The sequence below is a fragment of the Xyrauchen texanus genome, chromosome 2 (assembly GCF_025860055.1).
Source record: "Xyrauchen texanus isolate HMW12.3.18 chromosome 2, RBS_HiC_50CHRs, whole genome shotgun sequence".
Lineage (NCBI taxonomy): Eukaryota > Metazoa > Chordata > Actinopteri > Cypriniformes > Catostomidae > Xyrauchen > Xyrauchen texanus.
This window is the reverse complement of record NC_068277.1, coordinates 59,893,440-59,916,147: the sequence shown is the minus strand read 5'-3', so window position 1 is coordinate 59,916,147 and position 22,708 is coordinate 59,893,440. Positions and strand designations below refer to the sequence as shown.

General features: G+C 39.7%; 1 protein-coding gene across 1 annotated transcript in view; it reads left to right on the top strand.

Moving 5' to 3' along the window:
• Positions 1-22,647, top strand: part of LOC127658715 (multiple PDZ domain protein) — a 125,903-nt gene extending 103,256 nt beyond the window's left edge. Inside the window, exons 28-47 of the mRNA XM_052148164.1 lie at positions 2,376-2,544; positions 2,809-3,005; positions 3,099-3,190; positions 4,151-4,226; positions 4,532-4,585; positions 5,569-5,661; positions 5,942-6,016; positions 6,414-6,588; positions 6,693-6,838; positions 9,032-9,115; positions 9,222-9,415; positions 10,832-10,979; positions 14,861-14,947; positions 15,040-15,121; positions 15,209-15,246; positions 16,628-16,750; positions 17,287-17,388; positions 19,277-19,365; positions 21,332-21,455; positions 21,534-22,647. Coding sequence (XP_052004124.1) covers positions 2,376-2,544; positions 2,809-3,005; positions 3,099-3,190; positions 4,151-4,226; positions 4,532-4,585; positions 5,569-5,661; positions 5,942-6,016; positions 6,414-6,588; positions 6,693-6,838; positions 9,032-9,115; positions 9,222-9,415; positions 10,832-10,979; positions 14,861-14,947; positions 15,040-15,121; positions 15,209-15,246; positions 16,628-16,750; positions 17,287-17,388; positions 19,277-19,365; positions 21,332-21,455; positions 21,534-21,680 — 2,295 coding nt within the window. The 3' untranslated portion in view covers positions 21,681-22,647. The remainder of the gene's footprint in view (positions 1-2,375; positions 2,545-2,808; positions 3,006-3,098; positions 3,191-4,150; positions 4,227-4,531; positions 4,586-5,568; positions 5,662-5,941; positions 6,017-6,413; positions 6,589-6,692; positions 6,839-9,031; positions 9,116-9,221; positions 9,416-10,831; positions 10,980-14,860; positions 14,948-15,039; positions 15,122-15,208; positions 15,247-16,627; positions 16,751-17,286; positions 17,389-19,276; positions 19,366-21,331; positions 21,456-21,533) is intronic.
• Positions 22,648-22,708: the final 61 nt, after the last annotated feature.

Here is a 22,708-nt window from a genome sequence, read left to right as displayed (position 1 = left end):
TGAGGACCAATGGCATTTCGTATCATTTGCATCACACCTGGTGCGACACATATTCAGATACAAAGTTTGAATAGCCATGTCCTGCAGAAGGCAAGATTATCAGTCAATTTTGCCACAAAAAGCATATTGCTTCAGAAGACGAGTCGCATGTACTACTTTTATGGTGCTTTTATGTCCATTTTCGAGCTTGACGATATGAATCACTGTGGAAATGGGCAGCTTGGATATTCTGCTAAACTTGTTTTGTGTTCAATGGAAGAAAGTCTGATTTGTTGTTTTAATGACACGAGGGTGAGCGAATGATGATGAAATATTCATTTTTGTGTGAACTATTCACTTTATTTATTTTGATGTTCTATTCTCATGTCCAAAACTGCTATATTTTGGGCTTATTTTTGGACTTTGTAACATACAAAGATTATTGGGTGGTGAATAACCAGATTATTTTTCGTTTACTTTTCAATCATTAAACATAAATTTAGCTGAGGTAACTAATTATTCAAAATCATTTTTCAAAGAACTGTAGCATGTCTTGATTTGCTGGTGGTTCTTCATTTTGAGAAATGAAGAACAGATTAAAATGTTTGATTTGATTTATAAGCGTCATAACTGTAGGTTGAGCAGATAGATGCAGTGCTAATCGAATAAACTGTAGATTACATATACAGTGGGTATGGTAAGTATTCAGACCCCCTTAAATTTTTCACTCTTTGTTATATTGCAGCCATTTGCTCAAATCATTTAAGTTCGTTTTTTTTCCTCATTATTGTACACACAGCACCCCATATTGACAGAAAAACACAGAATTGTTGACATTTTTGCACATTTATTAAAAAAGAAAAACTGAAATATCACATGGTCCTAAGTATTCAGACCCTTTGTTCAGTATTTAGTAGAAGCACCCTTTTGATCTAATACAGCCATGAGTCTTTTTGGGAAAGATGCAACAAGTTTTTCACATCTGGATTTGGGTATCCTCTGCCATTCCTCCTTGCAGATCCTCTCCAGTTCTGTCAGGTTGGATGGTAAATGTTGGTGGACAGCCATTTTCAGGTCTCTCCAGAGATGCTCAATTGGGTTTAAGTCAGGGCTCTGGCTGGGCCATTCAAGAACAGTCACGGAGTTGTTGTGAAGCCACTCCTTCGTTAATTTAGCGGTGTGCTTAGGGTCATTGTCTTGTTGGAAGGTGAACCTTCGGCCCAGTCTGAGGTCCAGAGCACTCTGGAGAAGGTTTTCGTCCAAGATATCCCTGTACTTGGCCGCATTCATCTTTCCCTCGATTGCAACCAGTCGTCCTGTCCCTGCAGCTGAAAAACACCCCCACAGCATGATGCTGCCACCACCATGCTTCACTGTTGAGACTGTATTGGACAGGTGATGAGCAGTGCCTGGTTTTCTCCACACATACCGCTTAGAATTAAGGCCAGAAAGTTCTATCTTGGTCTCATCAGACCAGAGAATCTTATTTATCACCATCTTGGAGTCCTTCAGGTGTTCTTTCATGTGTCTTGCACTGAGGAGAGGCTTCCGTCGGGCCACTCTGCCATAAAGCCCGTCAGGGCTGGTGATGGTTGACTTACTACAACTTTCTCCCATCTCCCGACTGCATTTCTGGAGCACAGCCACAGTGATCTTTGGGTTCTTCTTTACCTCTCACACCAAGGCTCTTCTCCCCCGATAGCTCAGTTTGGCCGGACGGCCAGCTCTAGGAAGGGTTCTGGTCGTCCCAAACATCTTCCATTTAAGGATTATGGAGGCCACTGTGCTCTTATGAACCTTAAGGGCAGCAGAAATGTTTTTGTAACCTTGGCCAGATCTGTGCCTTGCCACAATTCTGTCTCTGAGCTCTTCAGGCAGTTCCTTTGACCTCATGATTCTCATTTGCTCTGACATGCACTGTGAGCTGTAAGGTCTTATATAGACAGGTGTGTGGCTTTCCTAATCAAGTCCAATCAGTATAATCAAACACAGCTGGACTCAACTGAAGGTGTAGAACCATCTCAAGGATGATCAGAAGAAATGGTCAGCACCTGAGTTAAATATATGAGTGTCACAGCAAAGGGTCTGAATACTTAGGACCATGTGATATTTCAGTTTTTCTTTTTAATAAATGTGCAAAAATGTCAACAATTCTGTGTTTTTCTGTCAATATGGGGTGCTGTGTGTACAATAATGAGGAAAAAAATGAACTTAAATGATTTTAGCAAATGGCTGCAATATAATAAAGAGTGAAAAATGTAAGGGGTCTGAATACTTTCCGTACCCACTATGTATATATATATATATATATATATATATATATATATATATATATACATATATATAATTTTTATATTAAGCTACACTATTAATGTGTTCTTTGATCACTGTGGCAGCTGAATCGAGAGACTGGAAAAATCTCCCCCACAACACTCATCCTGACGTTGCCGGTTGTCCCTCATCTTGGGGAAACGGACACAGACACTTTGACAGAGACCGACCAGCTCACTCTTAATAACAGTGGCCCTGATGAGGACGAGATGGATGAATACGGATACAGTTGGAGTGAGTCTCTCCTGAATGCTATAACACACACTGACCACAGGATGGCATTGATCCCTCTGTACACATCTGGAACTATATTTAAAGTAATAGTTACTCAACCTCATGTTCTTTTTAACCTACCAAGGACTTATTGAATTCATGTACATTTTTCAGTTAAACATTTCATTTAAAAATAGAAAAATAGAAGTATTTTCACTAGTTGTCTCAGACCTTTGAACCCCACTCTATGTGTGTGTGTGTGTGTGTGTGTGTGTGTGTGAGAAGAGGAGGTAACGAAGCGGTATGGTCGTTTACCGGGTCAGCTGCTCATGATCGAGCTGGAGAAGGGTCGCACGGGTTTGGGTTTGAGTCTGGCAGGTAACCGGGACCGTTCGCGCATGAGTGTCTTTGTTGTGGGCATTGATCCTAGCGGTGCCGCCAGTCAAGACGGACGCATCATCGTAGGAGATGAACTGCTAGAGGTGTGTGTGTTTGTGTGTCTCTATTTTAACATTGGCTCATCAGCAGCTTGAAACCTAACACATATGAACATCTGACTGGTCTCATCTCTGCAGATAAACGGTCAGGTTCTGTACGGCCGCAGTCATCAGAACGCCTCTGCCATCATTAAAAGCGCCCCGTCAAAGGTCAAGATCATCTTCATCCGGTAGGTCAATAGTTAAGGATGGTTCAAGTGTCCTACCGTCATGGAAAACCTGAAAATATCAGGGAATTTTTAAATTGTGATTTTCAGTCCTTAACTCTTTCCCCGCCAAACACGGAATTTTCCGGGTTTCCGTGTTTTAGGTGTTGTACGGTAAGGAAGACCCCTGCGCATGTTTTGAAAGAGTACGCAACTCTTTGATCAAAGAAACAGACTGCGATCATCTCAAACATGAAGAAGTGGAGTATGAGAAGCTCAAAATATCAGACATAAACATGCCTTTTTATCAGCTTTTTGTCTGAAATGTTGTTTTTTGACAAAACCGACCTCTGTTCAAGTCGCAATAAAAAAAGAACAAAAGAAGATAAAATAAAATAGTTTTTTTTTTTGCCTAAAAGCAGAGGCTCAGATCTTTATTGTGATATATAGCATCTTCATATATTCATGGGGCCATTAAAGTTTAGCGAAAATTGTCAAAAACCCTGGCGGTGGCTGGCAACTTTTTTTTAAAAACGCTGGCGGGGAAAGAGTTAAAATGGAAGCTGGAAATTTCGTTAAAATGGAAAGTTCTATAGTGAATAGAAATGTTTCTAGGTATGCTCATCTCAGAACTATTTTATCAGCTGTAACAGAGCGCTACATTAATGATAACTTAAGACAGACCTACTACCATGAGAAGTTATGTGCTTCTACTTCAGTCATCAATACACATTATTTCAACAAGAACTAAACTACCCATAATTCTAAAGAGAGATCCACCAATCAGAGAATTGCAGCCAACAAACTGCATCAAAAGTGCTCTGCAGTGACCGGTCACTCCCATGATGCACTGTGAATGATGTAATCAAGTCTTCCTTCATTCTCAAATTGGATATTGGCTTTGATCCGAAGCCTTTTTGAAGCCAGTTGCACGCTCATCAGCAGGTATGTTTGATCTGTGTGTGTGTGTGTGTGTGTGTTCAGGAACAGAGATGCTTTGAGTCAGATGGCTGTAGGGCCAATGCTGGAGTTTGGAGACTCACTGGACACACACACGGGGGTAAACACACATGCTTAACACACACACACATCTATTCCTAGCTATTTAAATAGGCATGCAACACTGACTTCTATTAGTTTTATAAAGCCATTTAAAATAACTATAGACTAACCCGAACCTTAACCCTAAAATAAATCTTAAGCACTTTATTTAGGAATCATTATTACTTTTTGAGTAGTTTTGTCCGATTTTGCTAAAAGATTATTCATTAATTTATTCGCTCATTCATTTATTTGTTTGTTCATTTATTCATTTAAACATATGTTCATCCATGTTTCATTTTCTCTCTGTTGTTTCCTTCTCAGACAGAGACATCCAGCTCAACACCAGACATTATACAACACATAACTCTACCTGTGGTGAGACACACACACACACACACACATACTGTATACAGTTATACACCAAATGTGACCAAAATGTGTGTACCGGCATGGTAAAACTGTAAATTCACTTACAGAGACGCAAGTCACAAAATCGGTGGCAGGTGACACAGAGACATTTATTTAACCTTTAAGTGTGAAAAAAGTATGTGTTGTTATTATTATTAACATTGTTAATGTTATTATTATTTCATATTTTTACATTTTGATGTTTAAATGGAGATCAAATTAATGAATTTCACATTTACATATATTATAATTGAAAAAGTGCAAGAATGTCTGACCTTTTGGGGGTCTGGGTAGCTCAGCGAGTATAACGCTGATTACCACCCCTGGAGTCACGAGTTGAAATCCAGGGTGAGCTGAGTGACTTCAGTCAGGTCTCCTAAGCAACCAAATTGGCCTGGTTGCTAAGGAAGGTAGAGTCACATGGGGTAACCTCCTCGTGGTGGTGATTAATGGTTCTCACTCTCAGTGGGGCGTGTGGTAATTTGTGTGTGGATCGCGGAGAGTAGCATGAGTCTCCACATGCTGTGAGTCTCCACGGTGTCATGCACAGTGTCATCACGTGATAAGATGCGCGGATTGACGGTCTCAGAACCGGAGGCAACTGAGACTTGTCCTCCACCACCTAAATTGAGGTGAGTAACCGCGCCACCACGAGGACCTACTAAGTATAGGGAATTGGGTATTCTAAATTGGGGAGAAAAGGGGATTGATAAAAAAAATCAATCAATCAATAAAAGGTAACCATTGCTTTATACTGTAGGTATTGTTATCCCATTACAATTGCTCAGATGAGTCGGTACAGTGCACTAATACAGCAATGTTCAATTGACGCCCCACTCATCAGCGTTAATGTGCTTATTTTGAAGTTATTGTATGTTGTATGTTTACTCCGTCTCTCTGTACTGGTGATGGTAAAGGTTTTCTTTATGTCTTTCTCAATTGGATGTCAGGAGGATGGAGGGGTGGGTGTAGTCCTAACGGAGGATGACAGCGGGAACGGATTGATCATTCAGAGTGTGGACAAGAACAGACGGGCTGGAAGGGTATGAATAGTGACTGAGTGATCTGAACTGTCAGGGGCCAAAATTACAAAACACATTTTTTAGGTTACACACTAGCAATTATGATGGTATTATGTTATAAATGTGGTTGCAATTCTAATGGCTTTAAAAACATATTGAACAATGTTTTATTGAAAAGTTTTTGGTGAGGGTTAGGTTTAGGGGTTGTGTTTGGGGATAGAATCTATAGTTTTAAGTATAAAAATCATTATGTTTATGGAGAGTCCTCGTAATGATCGGAGTGTGTGCGTGTGTGTTTCAGGACGGTGTGATTAAGGCGGGACACAGACTGCTGGCAGTAGATGATGAAATGGTGCTTGCACAATCTGTGGAAAAGGTCACACACATTCCCTCTGTCTCTACATAAAGACAATTCCTTACTTCCATCGTTCTAAAATTCCTTCCAAACATCCTTCATTTCGATTGTGCTTCCTTCCTTTCAAACTTCCTTCCATCCTTTCTTTTGATCGAGCTTCCTTCCTTTCTTCCATCTTTCCTTCCTTCCTTTAGATTGAGCATCCTTTCTTCTTTCCTTCCAAACCTCCTTTCTTACTTCTATTCTTCCTTTAAAAATTAATTCCTAACATCCTTCCTTTAGATTGAGCTTTCTTCATTCCAAATGAATTATTTGGCATATCATGTAATTCATTCTATTTAAAAATGTAATCGATTGACAGCCCTCATTTTTTTGTCTAATATGAAATATTGTAAAATGTTGTGAAAATGTGTTGTAGGTGATGTCACTACTCAAGAAAGCACAAAGCTCAGTGAAACTCACCATCTGCACTGACCCCACGTCCCTGTCCTCATCATCTAATAAGATTTGCCCAGGATCAGACGAAGGAACAGCCCTTCAAACTAGCCTGGCTTTGGTCTCTTTGACATCATCAGAAATGGAGCCATTCAGGAGTAAGATAAAGGGAGATCTGGGTGTTACTGCAGAAAACCAAAAGCGTTTTATTCATGAATCAATCAGAACCTGATCTCTGTTTTTGTGGTGAATATGCTTACAGGTTCGAGCAGATCTTCCACACCAGCAACCTTAGCTTCTGATCCAGTGACCTGTCCCATCATCCCCGGCTGTGAGACCACCATAGAGATCAGTAAGGGAAGAACAGGACTGGGGCTCAGCATTGTGGGCGGCTGTGACACTTTACTGGTGAATATACACCTGACACACCTTTAATGTGCCAACATACTCCTAACAGATGTGATGTAAACCTGGCCAAAAAGGTGTTTTGATTTCATTGTGGTGGTTTTAAACAGCTTGCCAGGAAACTTCTATTGGCTGATAAACACCTTCTTACTGCTATTGGTCCATGTCATCAGTGGGTGTGACCCGATGCTCCACCTACTTGGTGCTAAAGTCTTTTCCACGTTGATATCTTCACTCAGTCAAAATCAATCAATATGCCTCTAATCATCATCATTTTGTCTGTATTCTGCATATTAACCCTCATTTATACACCCATCTGTGTAGTGGTATCAGTGGCATCATAAATATACGATAATATTGGGTTATCTGGAGCATATTATGGCAGCTTATAGTGTGTTTGTGAATTAGCGCCATAAATGTAGAATGTAAACATGACAAATGACACATTATCTACTGCATATATATATATATCACTTTAGTGGTTAAAACTTCCTCCTTTACTGATCTCTTGTAAATTGTATTCATAGAATGAGGCATGCAGTCATTGATAACACATTTTAATATCACATTAGTTCATGTTTTACATGTAGTGTTGTGGGTCTCATATTTAAATGCTCCTCTGAACACCGTGAAAATAATTCCATGACTCTCGGAAGTTACATAGAATCAGATTAGAGCTGCCAATTTTGGAACACTATGTGTAATATTCAAAGACACTTTACTGGTGAATATACCATTGACATACGTGTGCATGTGTGGGCGTGCGTGTGTGTGTGTGTGTGTGTGTGCGTGCGTGCGTGTAGGCCTTTCTAGCGAATTAGTTCAAACTGCGGTCCCACAATAAATAGAACTTTAAAAAAAATTATAATTAAGAATTCAGAAATTTTATATTTTCTAAGAATACGTTATGATCTATTTAAACCCAAGGCATTGAGATAATAATAACTTAAATGTATACAAGATCACAATTTATAGTGTACTTTCATACGGAAGTGGCTGTCCCAAACTCTAACCGCTAAATTTCAACTTACAAAAATAATGCTTAATCATTTTTAAAAAAAATTTCAGCATTGTTTTTAAAAGATCTTTTTGATTTCTTTTAAAGTGAAAAGTAAAAGATTGAAGCTGTGTCACAAACTACACACTTGTACTATGCACATGTAGTGTATGAATTTTCAAACTGTAGTATCGTTTCAAATGGAACATGTGTTTGAAATGGACGTTTCAAACACATGCCATGTGTTGCTGTTAGCTTTAGCATGTTAGCCTACCTCAGTTCAACACTTAAATCTCAAACAATGTACACATTCACACAGATGGGGCGATGATAAAACGTTCAACTTACATTTGTAAGGTGATGTCTTCTCTGAAGTTTAACTAGTTGCTACATTTTCCATTATTTACAACTGTTTTATCAGACCAGTAATGCAGCCAGGTAACTCCACCCCTTCCGCTATGTGAGTGCATGAAGTGTCCTACATTCCACACAGAAAAAGCGTATCATACGGGTACTAAAGTTCACTTCTTTTTGCTGTATTTTTAGTGTTAACATACTACTCGCACTACAAAATGGTGTAGAATAATGCAGAAGGTTTGGGATGTACCTCTAGGTTCTATTCTAAAATAATTAAACTCTATTTAAAAATGCTGTCCCACATTTTCATTTCACTACTGAACCAAACTTTAGCTGAGCGTGATATTAGCCACAACCCTGCATTTGTGACCAGGAAGTGAGACTGTCATCCCTGTCCATCACTGTCATATGGACGAGTAGATAGATCAGCGAAACATGCCGAATGGGCCACGATAAGCTCAAATGAGCCACCGCATTATGCAGAACGGACCATAAAACGGCGCCGCGATATGCAGAAAAGGACAGCCCCACCCCCCAAACAACTTTCGGATAACCTTCACACCCCAAACCCCCCCCAACAAGTTTAGGGCCAGTTGCCATGTAAACTCCTAGGCCGATTTCTCTTCCGATATGGAAAAAGTTTTGGGTAAATGTAAACATTTTCAAGTTTGAACCAATTTAAAACAGATGTAGATATGTCTATAAAGACCTGCATACATGTTATGCTCTCTCACACACACACACACACACACACACACACACACACACACACACACACACACACACACACACACACACACACACACACACACACTGAATTTGAATTCCATTTCTTTGTCCAGGGCAGCATAATCATTCACGAGGTGTATGAGGAGGGAGCTGCCTCTAAAGATGGTCGGCTGTGGGCAGGAGATCAGATTCTGGAAGTAAAGTCATTGTTACATCAGCCATGACCTTTGAACACACTTCTGACTAGCTCGATTTTGTCTCAAACTTCATTTCAACAGTCCACCCCTTGTTCTCTCTAATAAGGTAAGCGGTATAGACCTGCGTGTCGCGACCCACGATGAGGCCATCAATGTTTTGCGTCAGACTCCGCAGCATGTTCGACTGGCAGTCTTCAGAGATGAGGGTCAGTATAAGGAAGAGGATCTGTGGGATTCTCTGACCATTGAGCTTCAGAAGGAACCAGGCCGTGGTCTCGGACTCAGCATCATCGGGAGAAGGTACAAGAACACAGTCATCTTAAAAAATGGAAAATAAACACTAAACAGGCATTAGTGAAATAACTGAATACAACTTATAAGGGGATGAACATTAAGTACACAGATGGCCCAAACATTATGACCACTCACAGATGAAGTGAATAACATTGATCATCTCCAACAAGGCCACATGTCATGGTCTAAGTAGATTAGATGGTAAGCGAACAATCAGTTGTCATTGTCAACGTCTTGAATGCAGGACTAAAGACCTGAGCCACTTTGACAAGTGCCAAATTGTTATGGTCAGACGACTGGGTCAGAGCATCTCTGAAACAGCAAGGCTTGTGAGGTGCTCCTGGTCAGCAGTGGTGAGTACCTACCTACTGTAGTCTGAGGAGGGACAAACCACAAACCAGCAATAGGGTGTTGAGCGGCAAGGCTCATCGATGCTCGAGGGCAATGAAGGCTGTCCCATCTGGTCAGAAATCACAAGTCACAGAAAATGTTAATGTTGGTTATGGGAGGAATGTGTCACAACACTGGGTAGCACATCAAGTAATGACGGTGACAACCACACCTGGAGTTGCAAGTCGAATCCAGGGCATGCTGAGTGACTCCAGTCAGGCTTCCTTAGCAACCAATTGGCCCGGTTGCTTGGGTTGGTAGAGTCACGTTGGGTTAACCTCCTCGTGGTCACTATAATGTGGTTCTTGCTCTCGGTGGTGCACGTGGTGAGTTGTGTGTGGGTGCCGCAGAGAATAGTGCTAGGTCTATGCGGTAACGCGATCAACAAGCTGACTGACTTAGATGCGGAGGCAACTGAGATTCGTCCTCCACCACCCGGATTGAGACGTGTCACTAGGCCACCACGAGGACCCCGTTGAGAATAAGGAATTGAGCATACCAAATTGGGGAGAAAATGGGAGAAAATCCCCCCCACAAAAAAGGTGTTGCCCTGGCCTCAAAAGCATCTGATGGATGTACTGGACCAACAAGTCAGATCCACGGCTGCTCCACCTGGCAACTTACAGACTTGAAGGATCTGCTGCTAATGTCCTGGTGCCAGATACCACAGGACACCTTCAGAAGTCTTGTACAGTCCATGCCTCGTCGGGTCAGCGCTATGGAGGACCAACAGCATATTAGGCGGGTGGTCATAATCTTTTGGCTCATCAATGTATATAAGATATTTGTGTATGAATGGAGCATAGTTGAGAAGTTAAGAAACTGGAATAAATGATCAATAAGGCTGTTGATTAAATGCATTAATTCAGTGTGATTATTATATTAAAAATGAATACAATTAATCATGCATGCAAGTAAACACGTTATTTTGTTATTCAATAACAGCTTTAAAAAGCACTAAAAGCTTTAAATTCTTTGACTATTATAGATAAAATGCTAACGATGACTAACTGTCAGTTGTTTCTGTGTCAGGAATGATACGGGAGTCTTTGTGTCAGACATCGTTAAGGGCGGAGTCGTGGAGAGTGACGGACGCCTCATGCAGGGAGACCAGATCCTTTCTGTTAATGGAGAAGACGTTCGCTCTTCCACGCAGGAGTACGTGGCCGCACTGCTCAAGGTGAATGTCCACAAATGAATCACTCACTGTCCAGCAGATGTGGGTAGTAGACTTGAAACGTTGGAATTGACTCCAAAGCTGGAGTAGATTGTTTCGGGGAAACCGGTTAATATTTTCGAACTGTGTTTATTTTCTTGACCACTGAACTACTACACATTTCAGAAGTTAGTATCCGTCAGCATCTGTAAATCCTCTCTGTTCATCTGTATGAAGCAATCACACAAGCCCTTCAACACATCTGCTTTCCAGTATAGTCTGCCAGTAAACTGACTGTAAATTGGCATACATTAATAACTTCCCCGATGTTACAACACAGGTCTACAAAAATAAGATGGCAGAGTTCAGATAGCGTCCTAGTTCACATCAATAAATTGGTATGTTAGTTTAAATTATCAATGTGCTGCACTTATAAAACGAGAATCTAATGCTTCTTTACTTATTCTCAACAGTTTAGTGTCCTTTTTATATATATATATATACAGTTGAAGTCAGAAGTTTACATACACTTCAAATAATTTTTTATTTTGATTTCATATTAGCAAACTATAGATTGTCATGTTGTTTAGGACACCTACTTTGCGCATGACACAAGTAATTTTTCCAACAATTGTTTACAGATTGTTTCACATTTAGTTGACTATATCATAATTCCAGTGGGTCAGAAGTTTACATACACTAAGTTAGCTGTGCCTTTAAGCAGTTTCAAAAATTCCAGAAAATGATGTCAAGCCTTTAGACAATTAGTTAGTTAGCTTCTGATAGGAGGTGTACTAAATTCGAGGTGTACCTGTGGATGTATTTTAAGGCCTACCTTCAAACTCAGTGCCTCTTTGCTTGACATCATGGGAAAATCAAAAGTAATCAGCCAAGACCTCAGAAAAACAATTGTGGACCTCCACAAGTCTGGTTCATCCTTGGGAGCAATTTCCAAATGCCTGAAGGTACCACGTTCATCTGTACAAACAATAGTAAGCAAGTATAATCACCATGGGACCACGCTTCATCATACCACTCAGGAAGGAGATACATTCTGTCTCCTGGAGATGAACGTAGTTTGGTGTGAAAAGTGCAAATCAATCCCAGAACAACAGCAAAGGAGCTTTTGAAGATGCTGAAGGAAACGGGTAGACAAGTATCTATATCCACAGTAAAATGAGTCCTATAACGACATACCCTGAAAGGCTGCTCAGCAAGGAAGAACCACTGCTCCTTAACATCATAAAAAAGTCAGACTACAGTTTGCAAGTACACATGGGGACAAAGATCTTACTTTTTGAAGAAATGTCCTCTGGTCTAATGAAACAAAAATGTAACTGTTTGACCATAATGACCATCGTTATGTTTGGAGGAAAAACGGTGAGGCTTGCGAGGCAAAGAACACCATCCCAATTGTGAAGCATGGGGGTGGAAGCTTCATGTTGTTGGGGTGCTTTGCTGCAGGAGGGACTGGTGCAATTCACAAAATAGATGGCATCATGAGGAAAGAAAATTATGTGGATATATTGAAGCAACATCTCAAGACTTCAGCCAGGAAGTTAAAGCTTTGAAAGTCTTCCAAATGGACAATGACCCCAAGCATACCTCCAAAGTTGTAGCAAAATGGCTTTAGGAGAGCAAAGTCAAGGTATTGCAGTGTTCATCACAAAGCCCTCAGCTCAATCCAATAGGAAATTTGTGGGCAGAACTGAAAAAGTGTGTAAAGAGGCCTACAAACCTGACTCAGTTACACCTGTTTTGTCTGGAGGAATGGGCTAAGATTCCAGCAACTTATTGTGAGACGCTATATATACTGTATATTAACTATATATGAGATATATTTTAACTAGCCTACATTAAAATTATTTTCTGAAATCAAATTCAAAGACAGAAATTGTTAATACACATTATAAAATAGATTATTTTTTTTATATTGTATGAATTGAACAACAACTTTTATTGTTATAAAAACTGTAGTGTATTGTTTGGACATATTATTCAGTGTGCAAAAGGCAGTGGACAATTACTGTACATTATAAATTAAACCTCTTTCAAAACAAGAACTCATGAGTGGTAACAGACAATTTCAATATAGGTTAAATGGTGCTTTTAAGATGTTTTGTGGTAGTTCTTTGTAATACAGACAAATGTACTCAAACTTCCCTCTAATTTATCTCATAGGATTGAAGAATTATGCTTTGGTATGTGCATGTATGTGGCTAGGCCACTCCAGGACCTTAATGTGCTTCTTCTTGAGCCACTCCTTTGTTGCCTTGGCCGTGTGTTTTGGGTCAATACCGATCCATGACCCATTTTCAATGCGAGAGGTTCTCACCCAAGATTTGACGGTACATGGCCCCGTCCATCGTCCCTTTGATGCGGTGAAGTTGTCCTGTCCCCTTAGCAGAAAAACACCCCCAAAGCAAAGTTTTCACCTCCATGTTTGACGGTGGGGATGATGTTCTTGGGGTCATAGGCAGCATTCCTCCTCCTCCAAACACGGCGAGTTGAGTTGATGCCAAAGAGCTCGATTTTGGTCTCATCTGACCACAACACTTTCACCCAGTTCTCCTCTGAATCATTCAGATGTTCATTGGCAAACTTCAGACAGGCCTGTAGATGTGCTTTCTTGAGCAGGGGGACCTTGCGGGTGCTGCAGGATTTCAGTCCTTCACGGCGTAGTGTGTTACCAATTGTTTTCTTGGTGACTATGGTCCCAGCTGCCTTGAGATCATTGACAAGATCCTCCAGTGTAGTTCTGGGCTGATTCCTCACCGTTCTCATGATCATTGCAACTCCACATGGTGAGATCTTGCATGGACCCCAGACCGAGGGAGATTGACAGTTCTTTTGTGCTTCTTCCATTTGCGAATAATCGCACTAACTGTTGTCACCTTCTCACCAAGCTGCTTGGCGATGGTCTTGTAGCCCATTCCAGCCTTGTGTAGATCTACAATATTGTCCCTGACATCCTTGGACAGCTCTTTGGTCTTGGCCATGGTGGAGAGTTTGGAATCTGATTGATTGATTGCTTCTGTGAACAGGTGTCTTTTATACAGGTAACAAACTGAGATTAGGAGCACTCCCTTTAAGAGTGTGCTCCTAATCTCAGCTCGTTACTGTATAAAAGACACCTGGGAGCCAGAAATCTCTGATTGAGAGGGGGTCGAATACTTATTTCCCTCATTAAAATGCAATTCAATTTATAACATTTCTGACACGTGTTTTTCTGGATTTGTTTTTGTTATTCTGTCTCTCACGATTCAAATTAACTTACCATTAAAATTATAGACTGATCATTTCTTTGTCAGTGGGCAAATGTACAAAATCAGCAGGGGATCAAATACTTTTTCCTTCTCACTGTATGTTATTGCACCTGTGGGATATTGTTCACATTTTTCACCATAATAAATACTAGAAACTGGTTTCCAAACTTAACTTCTAATTGACAGATTCAAATCTGACAAGTGTCTTTAAAGTGATAGTTCAGCTTAAATGAATGCTCCGTCATCATTTCCCCGCCCACATGTTGTTCCAAACCTGTGTGATAATAATAAGAATAAGAATGATGTGTAGTATGTTATGGAATATGGGGGCGTAAACGTCCATTATGTTATATGTATAAGTAACTAGTTACTCGCTACTTGAGTATTCTTTTAATTTGATATGTTCTTACACTTACTCAAGTAATTTTTTGCATTACTACTTTTACTTAAGTAATTTGTTTTTAAAAGTAATTGTACTTTTACTTGAGTAAAAATTTTGGCTACTCTACCCACCTCTGCTGTCTGGATGTTTTTGCAACAACATGTACTTAAAATATAATTGATCATTTCTATCTTTAAGTTAGAAAACAATGAGAGCTGCAAAATTTACTGTCTAGGAAACTTGTTTTTCTTCCTCAGAGTCATGCTGGTCCAATCAAAATGGAGGTTGGTCGTTTTAAGGCAGGGCCGTTCCACTCCGAGCGACGTCTGTCTCAGAGCAGTCAGGTCAGAGACTTTTCCTGCTCTAACAAACCCTTCAGTCATGTGTTTGGGCTGTTCGTAAATCTGTGAAATGTCTCTGTGTTTTATTTCTGTAGATAAGCGGGACCGGCAGTGGTAAAGTCACTATGTATTCCAGCCCTTCAGCTCAGCAGGGAGACACAGAAAAAAACAATGAATGTAAGAACATAGTGATGTTCACCAACATAGTTTCACAGATGCACTGTTTCAGTCTTTTATTTTCAACCTTCTGCTCTTTTCTGGCAGTGCTGGATCAAGACATCAGGACAGTTGAATTCATGAAGGTCAGTTGTTGTTTGTTTTCCGACAAATGTTATTCAATGGCAAAACAAGGTTTTGTTTTTTGTTCAATTCCACTAATACCCCAAAAGCCTAAGTCAACTTGTGAAAACAGTTTAACTTTACATTATTCAAATGTATACCACGGTCAAATACTTGATTCTGATTGGATGGAATGCGTGCATTAAAACCGTTCAATGCACTGGTAGTTCCAGTCTGATTTAATGACTGTTCTATATTAATGTGCTTACTCTACCTGCTCAGCTGTCCTCTGTAATGAGACATTGCAAGAGTTAAATGTCTCTGTTAAAACTACCTCCGGACGCGGATATAGCAAGTCTGATTAGTCTCAGAGTCGGCATTAACCGCCATATCACCCTTGCACACTTCAAGTCATACAATACTTTCTTAAAATCAATTGTGTTAAATCGCCACTGGAAAAACAGAAAAGACAACAGTGTTCATCACCCCGTACTACATAGTCCAACCTGGAGAAAATTAGAAGCGCACATGCACTTTCCTCTTACAAACCCCTAGCTCTTGAAAGGAAAGTATGGTTTGACATTCATCGGAGGGGAAGAGAAGGAAACTGGGACCTATCAAAGACATCTTTCGCTGTCTGGATAGAAGAGACAAGACGATTTGAATTGTAATATGATAAAGATCATCTAATATTTCTGTGCTGCTCATCCTGTATCACACACACCCACTAGAGAGTGCCGCTTGCTCACGCATCGTTGACTAAAGCTCTCAGTGCAGACAATTTAAAATCTTTAGTAAATCACACAAGGCCATTTTGCAATTTCAGTCTTAAATCGCAGCCTTAATGGATTCCATTCTGAAGTCTCAGAGTTCAAAGTGTTTTGGATGTTAACTATCATCATGTTAGCACCACTTTAACATCTCTCATGTCCATAACAATGGCCCCATTTCCACTTGATATTAAGATGCGTTTCGGGTCACATGTGGTCAGCCCTAAATACAGGTCTAAAACGGTTTGTGACCAGATCACAAAAACCACATACGAATGTGGTCAAAAATGCATGTGACCACATCACATTTTACGTGTAAACACTAATCCGTCCTGTATGCATCCTGGCAGCAGTGAAGCACCGCCCCTCACCTGTCAATCAACTGCTGTGCTCAAACAAAACTTTAAAGTTTGTCTTTAGTGTATCTGAAATCAACACCGATGACAAGCACAACCGCCTGTTCACCAAAAAGCTTTTTATTTAATTCATTCAAATAATTGCAACTCGAAACAACTTGAATACAGACTTGAATGTTTAAAACTCCATTGGAAGAAATTGAACATTTGTGTTTTAGAATTGAAGGTTTTGTTTTATTTGAGGACAGAGTGAATGATGGTGTGTGTGATTGTCCCAGGGCCCGTCAGACTCTCTGGGGGTCAGTATAGCTGGAGGGGTGGGCAGTCCTCTAGGGGATGTGCCCATCTTTATCGCCATGATGAACCCCAGCGGCCTCGCAGCACAGACGCAGAGACTCCGGGTAAGTGCTTTAATAAAATAAGTTTGGTTCCAGTAACAGAATGGCTGATGCACTGAAGCTGTTGTTTGTGTATTTATAAATCAGAGAGTCTTTCCTCATGTGTATTGTCTGTCTGTCTGTCTGTCTGTGTGTGTGTGTGTGTGTGTGTGTGTGTGTGTGTGTGTGTGTGTGTGTGTGTGTGTGTGTGTGTGTGTGTGAGCGTGTATTTATCACTTTGTGGGGACCAAATGTCCCCATAAGGATAGTAAAACCCGAAATTTTTGACCTTGTGGGGACATTTTGCCAGTCCCCATGAGGAAAACAGCTTATAAATCATACTAAATTATGTTTTTTGAAAATGTAAAAATGCAGAAAGTTTTCTGTGAGGGTTAGGTTCAGGGGTAGGGTTAGGTTTAGGGGATAGAATATAAAGTTTGTACAGTATAAAAACCATTATGTCTATGGAAAGTCCCCATAAAACATGGAAACACAACGTGTGTGTGTGTGTGTGTGTGTGTGTGTGTGTGTGTGTGTGTGTGTGTGTGTGTGTGTGTTAGATTGGAGACAGAATTGTGTCTATCTGTGGAAACTCTACAGAGGGAATGACTCACCATCAAGCTGTTTCACTGCTGAAGAACACAGGCACCATACAACTGAAGGTATAAAACAACATGTCTCATGTCTGAATTTGGTCGGTCCAGTCGAGATACATGTTCTTCTTTAAGGAGCGCCCCATTGGTAATCAGGAGCTCGTGCTCATGGGGAATGTCGAAAGAAAAAAAACAGCCCTGAAGATGGAAATAGAGCGCAATAATTGGGTTCCAGAAGTAAACATCCTATTTATTTTTTCTAGACATTTGTAAGGAAATAAGTACGTACTGTAGTCTTGTTCCTTTGACTTTTCAAACACTTTTTTGCTTCAAATCAAAGTTTGCAATTGCGTGATTCACCTCAGAGCTAGTTATTTTGGTTCTTGGTTTAAATTTTTTTTTTAAAGGAAAACCAAGATGGCTGAAAAAATGGGCGGGCTTTGTTGCACTTTATACTAAAATAAACTTCTGTGCGTTTTATACTGCCTGTTACAGCAATAAATACTGAGTGTAAAAATGCTCCTTTTAAATTGGGGGGGGCTCACACCAATGAATTATTGCATTCAAAATAGCTAGACGGAACGCAACAGAATGAAAGTGAACACAGGACTCTCAAGACTGATAACTTGACATGCCAAGTGTGCATGCCATAATGCAATGCCTTTAAGATATCTCCATTTGGGTTTTTCCTCAGCAAAAATGTATCTTGGAAAGCACCAAATGTTTGGAATAATATGCATATTTTGCTGTTTCGGAAGGAAATTGGTATTTTAATTCACCAAAGTGGCATTCAACTGATCACAAAGTATAGTCAGGACATAACTGATGTAACAAACAACAGCATAAGTATTTGAAAAAAGCAGCCATCACTCCAACACCTTATCATGAGAAATTGATCATTTGATACTAGAAAATCACTTGCCATTATATCAAACACAGCTTAAAGATATTTTGGTCATTAAATGAAGCTTAACATTGTCTTTGTTTTTGTTTTTGAGTTGCCAAAGTATGCAGTGGCATGTTTTAAGGTCAATATTAGATCAAAACTGCTTTCTCTTGAAACTCATCCGTCAATCATTGTTTTGAAATTGCCAAAAAACTGCAGATTTCATACAAAGGTGTCCACTACAGTCTTCAAAGACAAAGGACAACTGACTCTAACAAGAACAGAAAGAGATGTGGAAGACTAGATGTACAACTAAACAAGAGGATAAGTACATCAGAGTCTCTAGTTTGAGAAATAGATGCCTCAAATGTCCTCCGCTGACAGCTTCATTGAATTCTACCCGCTCAACACCAGTTTCATGTACAACAGTAAAGAGAAGACTCAGGAGGCCTTATGGGAAGAATTGCAAAGAAAAAGACACTTTTGAAACAGAAAAACAAGAAGAAAAGGTTCGAGTGACAAAGAAACACAGACATTGGACAACAGATAATTGGAAAAGAGTGTTACGGCTCTTAACCCCATTGAGCTTTTGTGTGATCAGCTAGACTGTAAGGTGTGTGAGAAGTGCCTGACAAGACAGACACATCTATGGCAAGTGCTACAGTTAGTGTGGGGTGAAAGGTCACCTGAGTATCTGGACAAACTGACCGCTAGAATAACAAGAATCTGCAAAGCTGTCATTGCTGCACATGAAGGATTTTTAAATGAGAACTCTTTAAAGTAGTTTAAGAAGTTCTGAATATTATGTTCAAATTGTAATAGTAATTTTCATGTTATTAATGTCCTGACTATACATTGTGATCAGTTGAATGCCACTTTGGTGAAAAAAGTACCAAAGCAAAATCTTACATTATTCCAAACTTTTGGCCACCAGTGTACATAACACACAATAACACCCCATAAAAACAAGCACAAGGACACAGAACCTATGACTGAATATTTCTCTCATTGTAATTTAGGTGGTTTGTTTTGTGCAGTTATTAAATATTGTGAGAATGGTTGTGTTTGTAGGTAGTTGCTGGTGATACAACAGTACCTGGTCCTTCATCAGAGCAGACAGCAGGACTCACAGCCAGCTGCATTTTCCATGACGACCTGGGGTATGTAAATGCACACACACATACGGAAACAACTATCCTAGGGTTCAGAATTAATGCTTGCCAAGCATCCAAGTTCATTTCTATCAAGTAAAACATGAAAAACATTAAAAAAGATTAAGACCTCAAAACACATCAGTTATTCTCCTGACCTGCTAACAACTGTTACCTTAGTGGAAAATGTATCAAGGATGCCTAAAGTGTATATTTCTCCAGAACACTTTGTGGAAACACACATGTGGAATTTTGCATCAAAATGTTTTATACGATTCTGGCATTAAACATTTTAGCCAGCAGGTGGTGACAGAAGACCATTTTTATGTGTTGTGAGAGTTGACGTTTATGGAGTCAGCACTGTCAGTCACCCAGGGGTTTCTTTGAAGTCATCGGCATTGCTCACTCCATGATTGCTCGGATTACTACTACAGTACATGTGGGAAGTACAGTTATACTAACAGCATCAGCATTAAGGCTCATCACAGCTGAGAGATGCAACAGATGGAGTAATTCGAAACATACTCAAGGCACTTACCTAAAACCTGAGTTTCCATATTGAGAGATGTAATCAACATGGCATAGGAGAGAACGGTTTCTATAGTGAATGGCTCTTGCAAGGTACTCAGGGAGGACTATCATACTACAACAGAGAAAGTAGGATGTATTTGACCAGAATTCCCATTATCTTAAGCAACTGATTGTCACTACACTAATGCTTGTGAATTGCAACAGACGCAGGTAATCGCACAAGCTCAATCACTCTCTCTCTCACACATATCCTTGTTTCTCCAATAATTTGTTAGAAACAGCCTGAGCCATCATGACTAGTTCTAAAGTGACGTTTTTGAATTAGTAACAGAGGCTTGTGCACAACTAGCAATGGCAGATGCTGATCCATGGCGTAAGAAAGTAGATCTATGCACAAATGTGTTTGGGGTTTTTATTTGTATTTTTGTGACAGTACTTAGTTTTTCCTATTTTTGTTATTTTTTATTTACTTGTACTTTGAACTGTTTGGCCCTAAATCAGCATGGGTGTGATTACCTGTGGCCCAATCACAGCCGTGCTGATATAAAGCCATACAGCACTCTTGCTCGAAAGATATAGCTTTATTATAAAAAAGTGCCAAATTCAGTTTCATGGGAGGACATGGTGCATTCAAGACATGTCGGAATGCTTGTATTTATGAGTTAATCGCACATTAGTGCCACCACGATGTCGTAATTACAACTGGGAAACAAGATGGGGTGTGTCAATGTAAGAATCATGGTGGAAGCAAATTGTTATTGGTAATAATTCAGTTTTACTTGAAGATTTTGACTGTGCAATTTAGTTTGTATCATTAATTAAGAATAACTTGCCAGAAAATAAGACTCATTTTGCTGGTTTATGCAGCGACAAGAGTTTGCAACCAAGCTACATTTCCCATCTTTATATGTGGTCAGGGATGGATTATTTCTTAAAAAGTCCCCAATTATCTGCGTGGGCCCCTCTCCACCCAAAAGTTTGTTGTTCGTGCCTAAAAGGGTTTTCGAGCAGGGGATCACTAAACTACATCGTGCAACCTTAAAGCCCAGGGCCCCCTTGTAGTCAAGGGCCCCTGGGCACTGGCCCCATTTAGCACTGGAATGACAACAAACAAACAAAAAAAAACATAAAAGCATTCATTATACACCTAATATGTCTTCATTTTGTTGCATTGGTCGCCTTTACTAGTAAGTGAATAAGAAATAGTAAATTGCAAAATGGATCCATTCTTTTCGACTAAAATCACTTGAACGCACATCACACCATATTTACGATTTCCAACCGCATAAGTACAAATTTCCCAGGAGGACTTGAACACGTCATAAGAAATATTTATGTTTAGTATATTGTCTTAATTGACCTGCAATTGGCTGGCAAAAAGTTACATTTGTACCCTAATCCCTAAATCAAGTTGTTTTACCGTTTATCTGTGTGTGTTCTACAGTCCTCCGCAGTGTAAGAACATCAGTTTGGAGAGAGGTTCTGATGGACTGGGCTTTAGTATTGTGGGTGGATTTGGCAGCCCTCATGGTGATCTGCCCATCTATGTCAAAACTGTCTTCAGCAAGGTAACAATCTGGCCCGATATACAGTGAAGCATAAATGTATTAAACAGTCAAAGATGCATTATTTATGTGTTTATGTAGGGTGCGGCATCAGAGGATGGTCGTCTGAAGCGTGGAGATCAAATCGTTGCTGTTAACGGTCAGAGTTTGGAGGGTGTCACTCACGAGGAGGCCGTTGGTATTCTGAAGAAAACCAAAGGAAATGTAACACTCACCGTTCTGTCATAAACACACGCAGCACTGGCTTAAAGTTATAGTTCACTCAGAAAGGACAATTCTTTCATCTTTCTTCCGTGGAACACAAAATATAGGAATATCTGTACAACGAAAGCATATAAGGGCTGTAATGCTCCAAAAAGGACAAAAAAGCACCTTAAATGTAGTCATTACTTCTTTGTAGCCTTCTGAAGATGTACAATAGATTTGTATGATACTATTCAGAAGATTTAAGTCAGTGTTATATGTATAGTGCTGTTCACAATGCATATTAAGGATGAGTAAAACAGAATTGTCATTTCTGGTTGAACTCTTTGTTAAACATTGGATTAAAAACACACCGAGTCTCGCACACTTACTGTGACGACACAATTAAAAACGACACAAATTCTAGACAAGGACTTCGACACAATCTCTTTGCTGTTTATGATTTTACTCCTCAGTGTTTCATTGAAAAATTGTAAGAACTTTAAAATATAAAAATGAAAACATGGTAAAAACGTAAGCAATATTTGTAGCCCTATACTTCTAATACTTCTGATGACTTTAAATAAGTTGAGGATAATCATGAATGAGTGTCATTAGGGAGTGCACGCACACTCTTTAAAAAGAGATTTTTATCATGAAGACTGAATTTCCGCAAAATATTTGAGTAACTATTTTTCCTAAAATAAACTTTCATGAAGTCGAAGTGTTTGAAGGGGACACTGTTTCTAGAATAAGTATGAGTTAGCATTGAAACTGAAGTGCTGATGTTTGTGTATTTTCTAACCTTAAACGTTGCATTTCAGTTATTTTCATGGAGTTTTGCCTTTGTAAGAATGAAGACCTTTTAATCCAAGTTTTATTTGTCATGTTGCTGGATGTAGAACTCAATCACGCTACCGTTTGTCCAGTTTTAACTTTTGTTTTTAAGTTCAGTTCTGATACAGGATTGGATTTCACTACAAACACACTCATGAATAAAAGTTACCTTGAGACTGTGGCTTGTGTTTCATTTCAGCTTTTTCACTACACAACATTTAGGAACCAATCAAGAA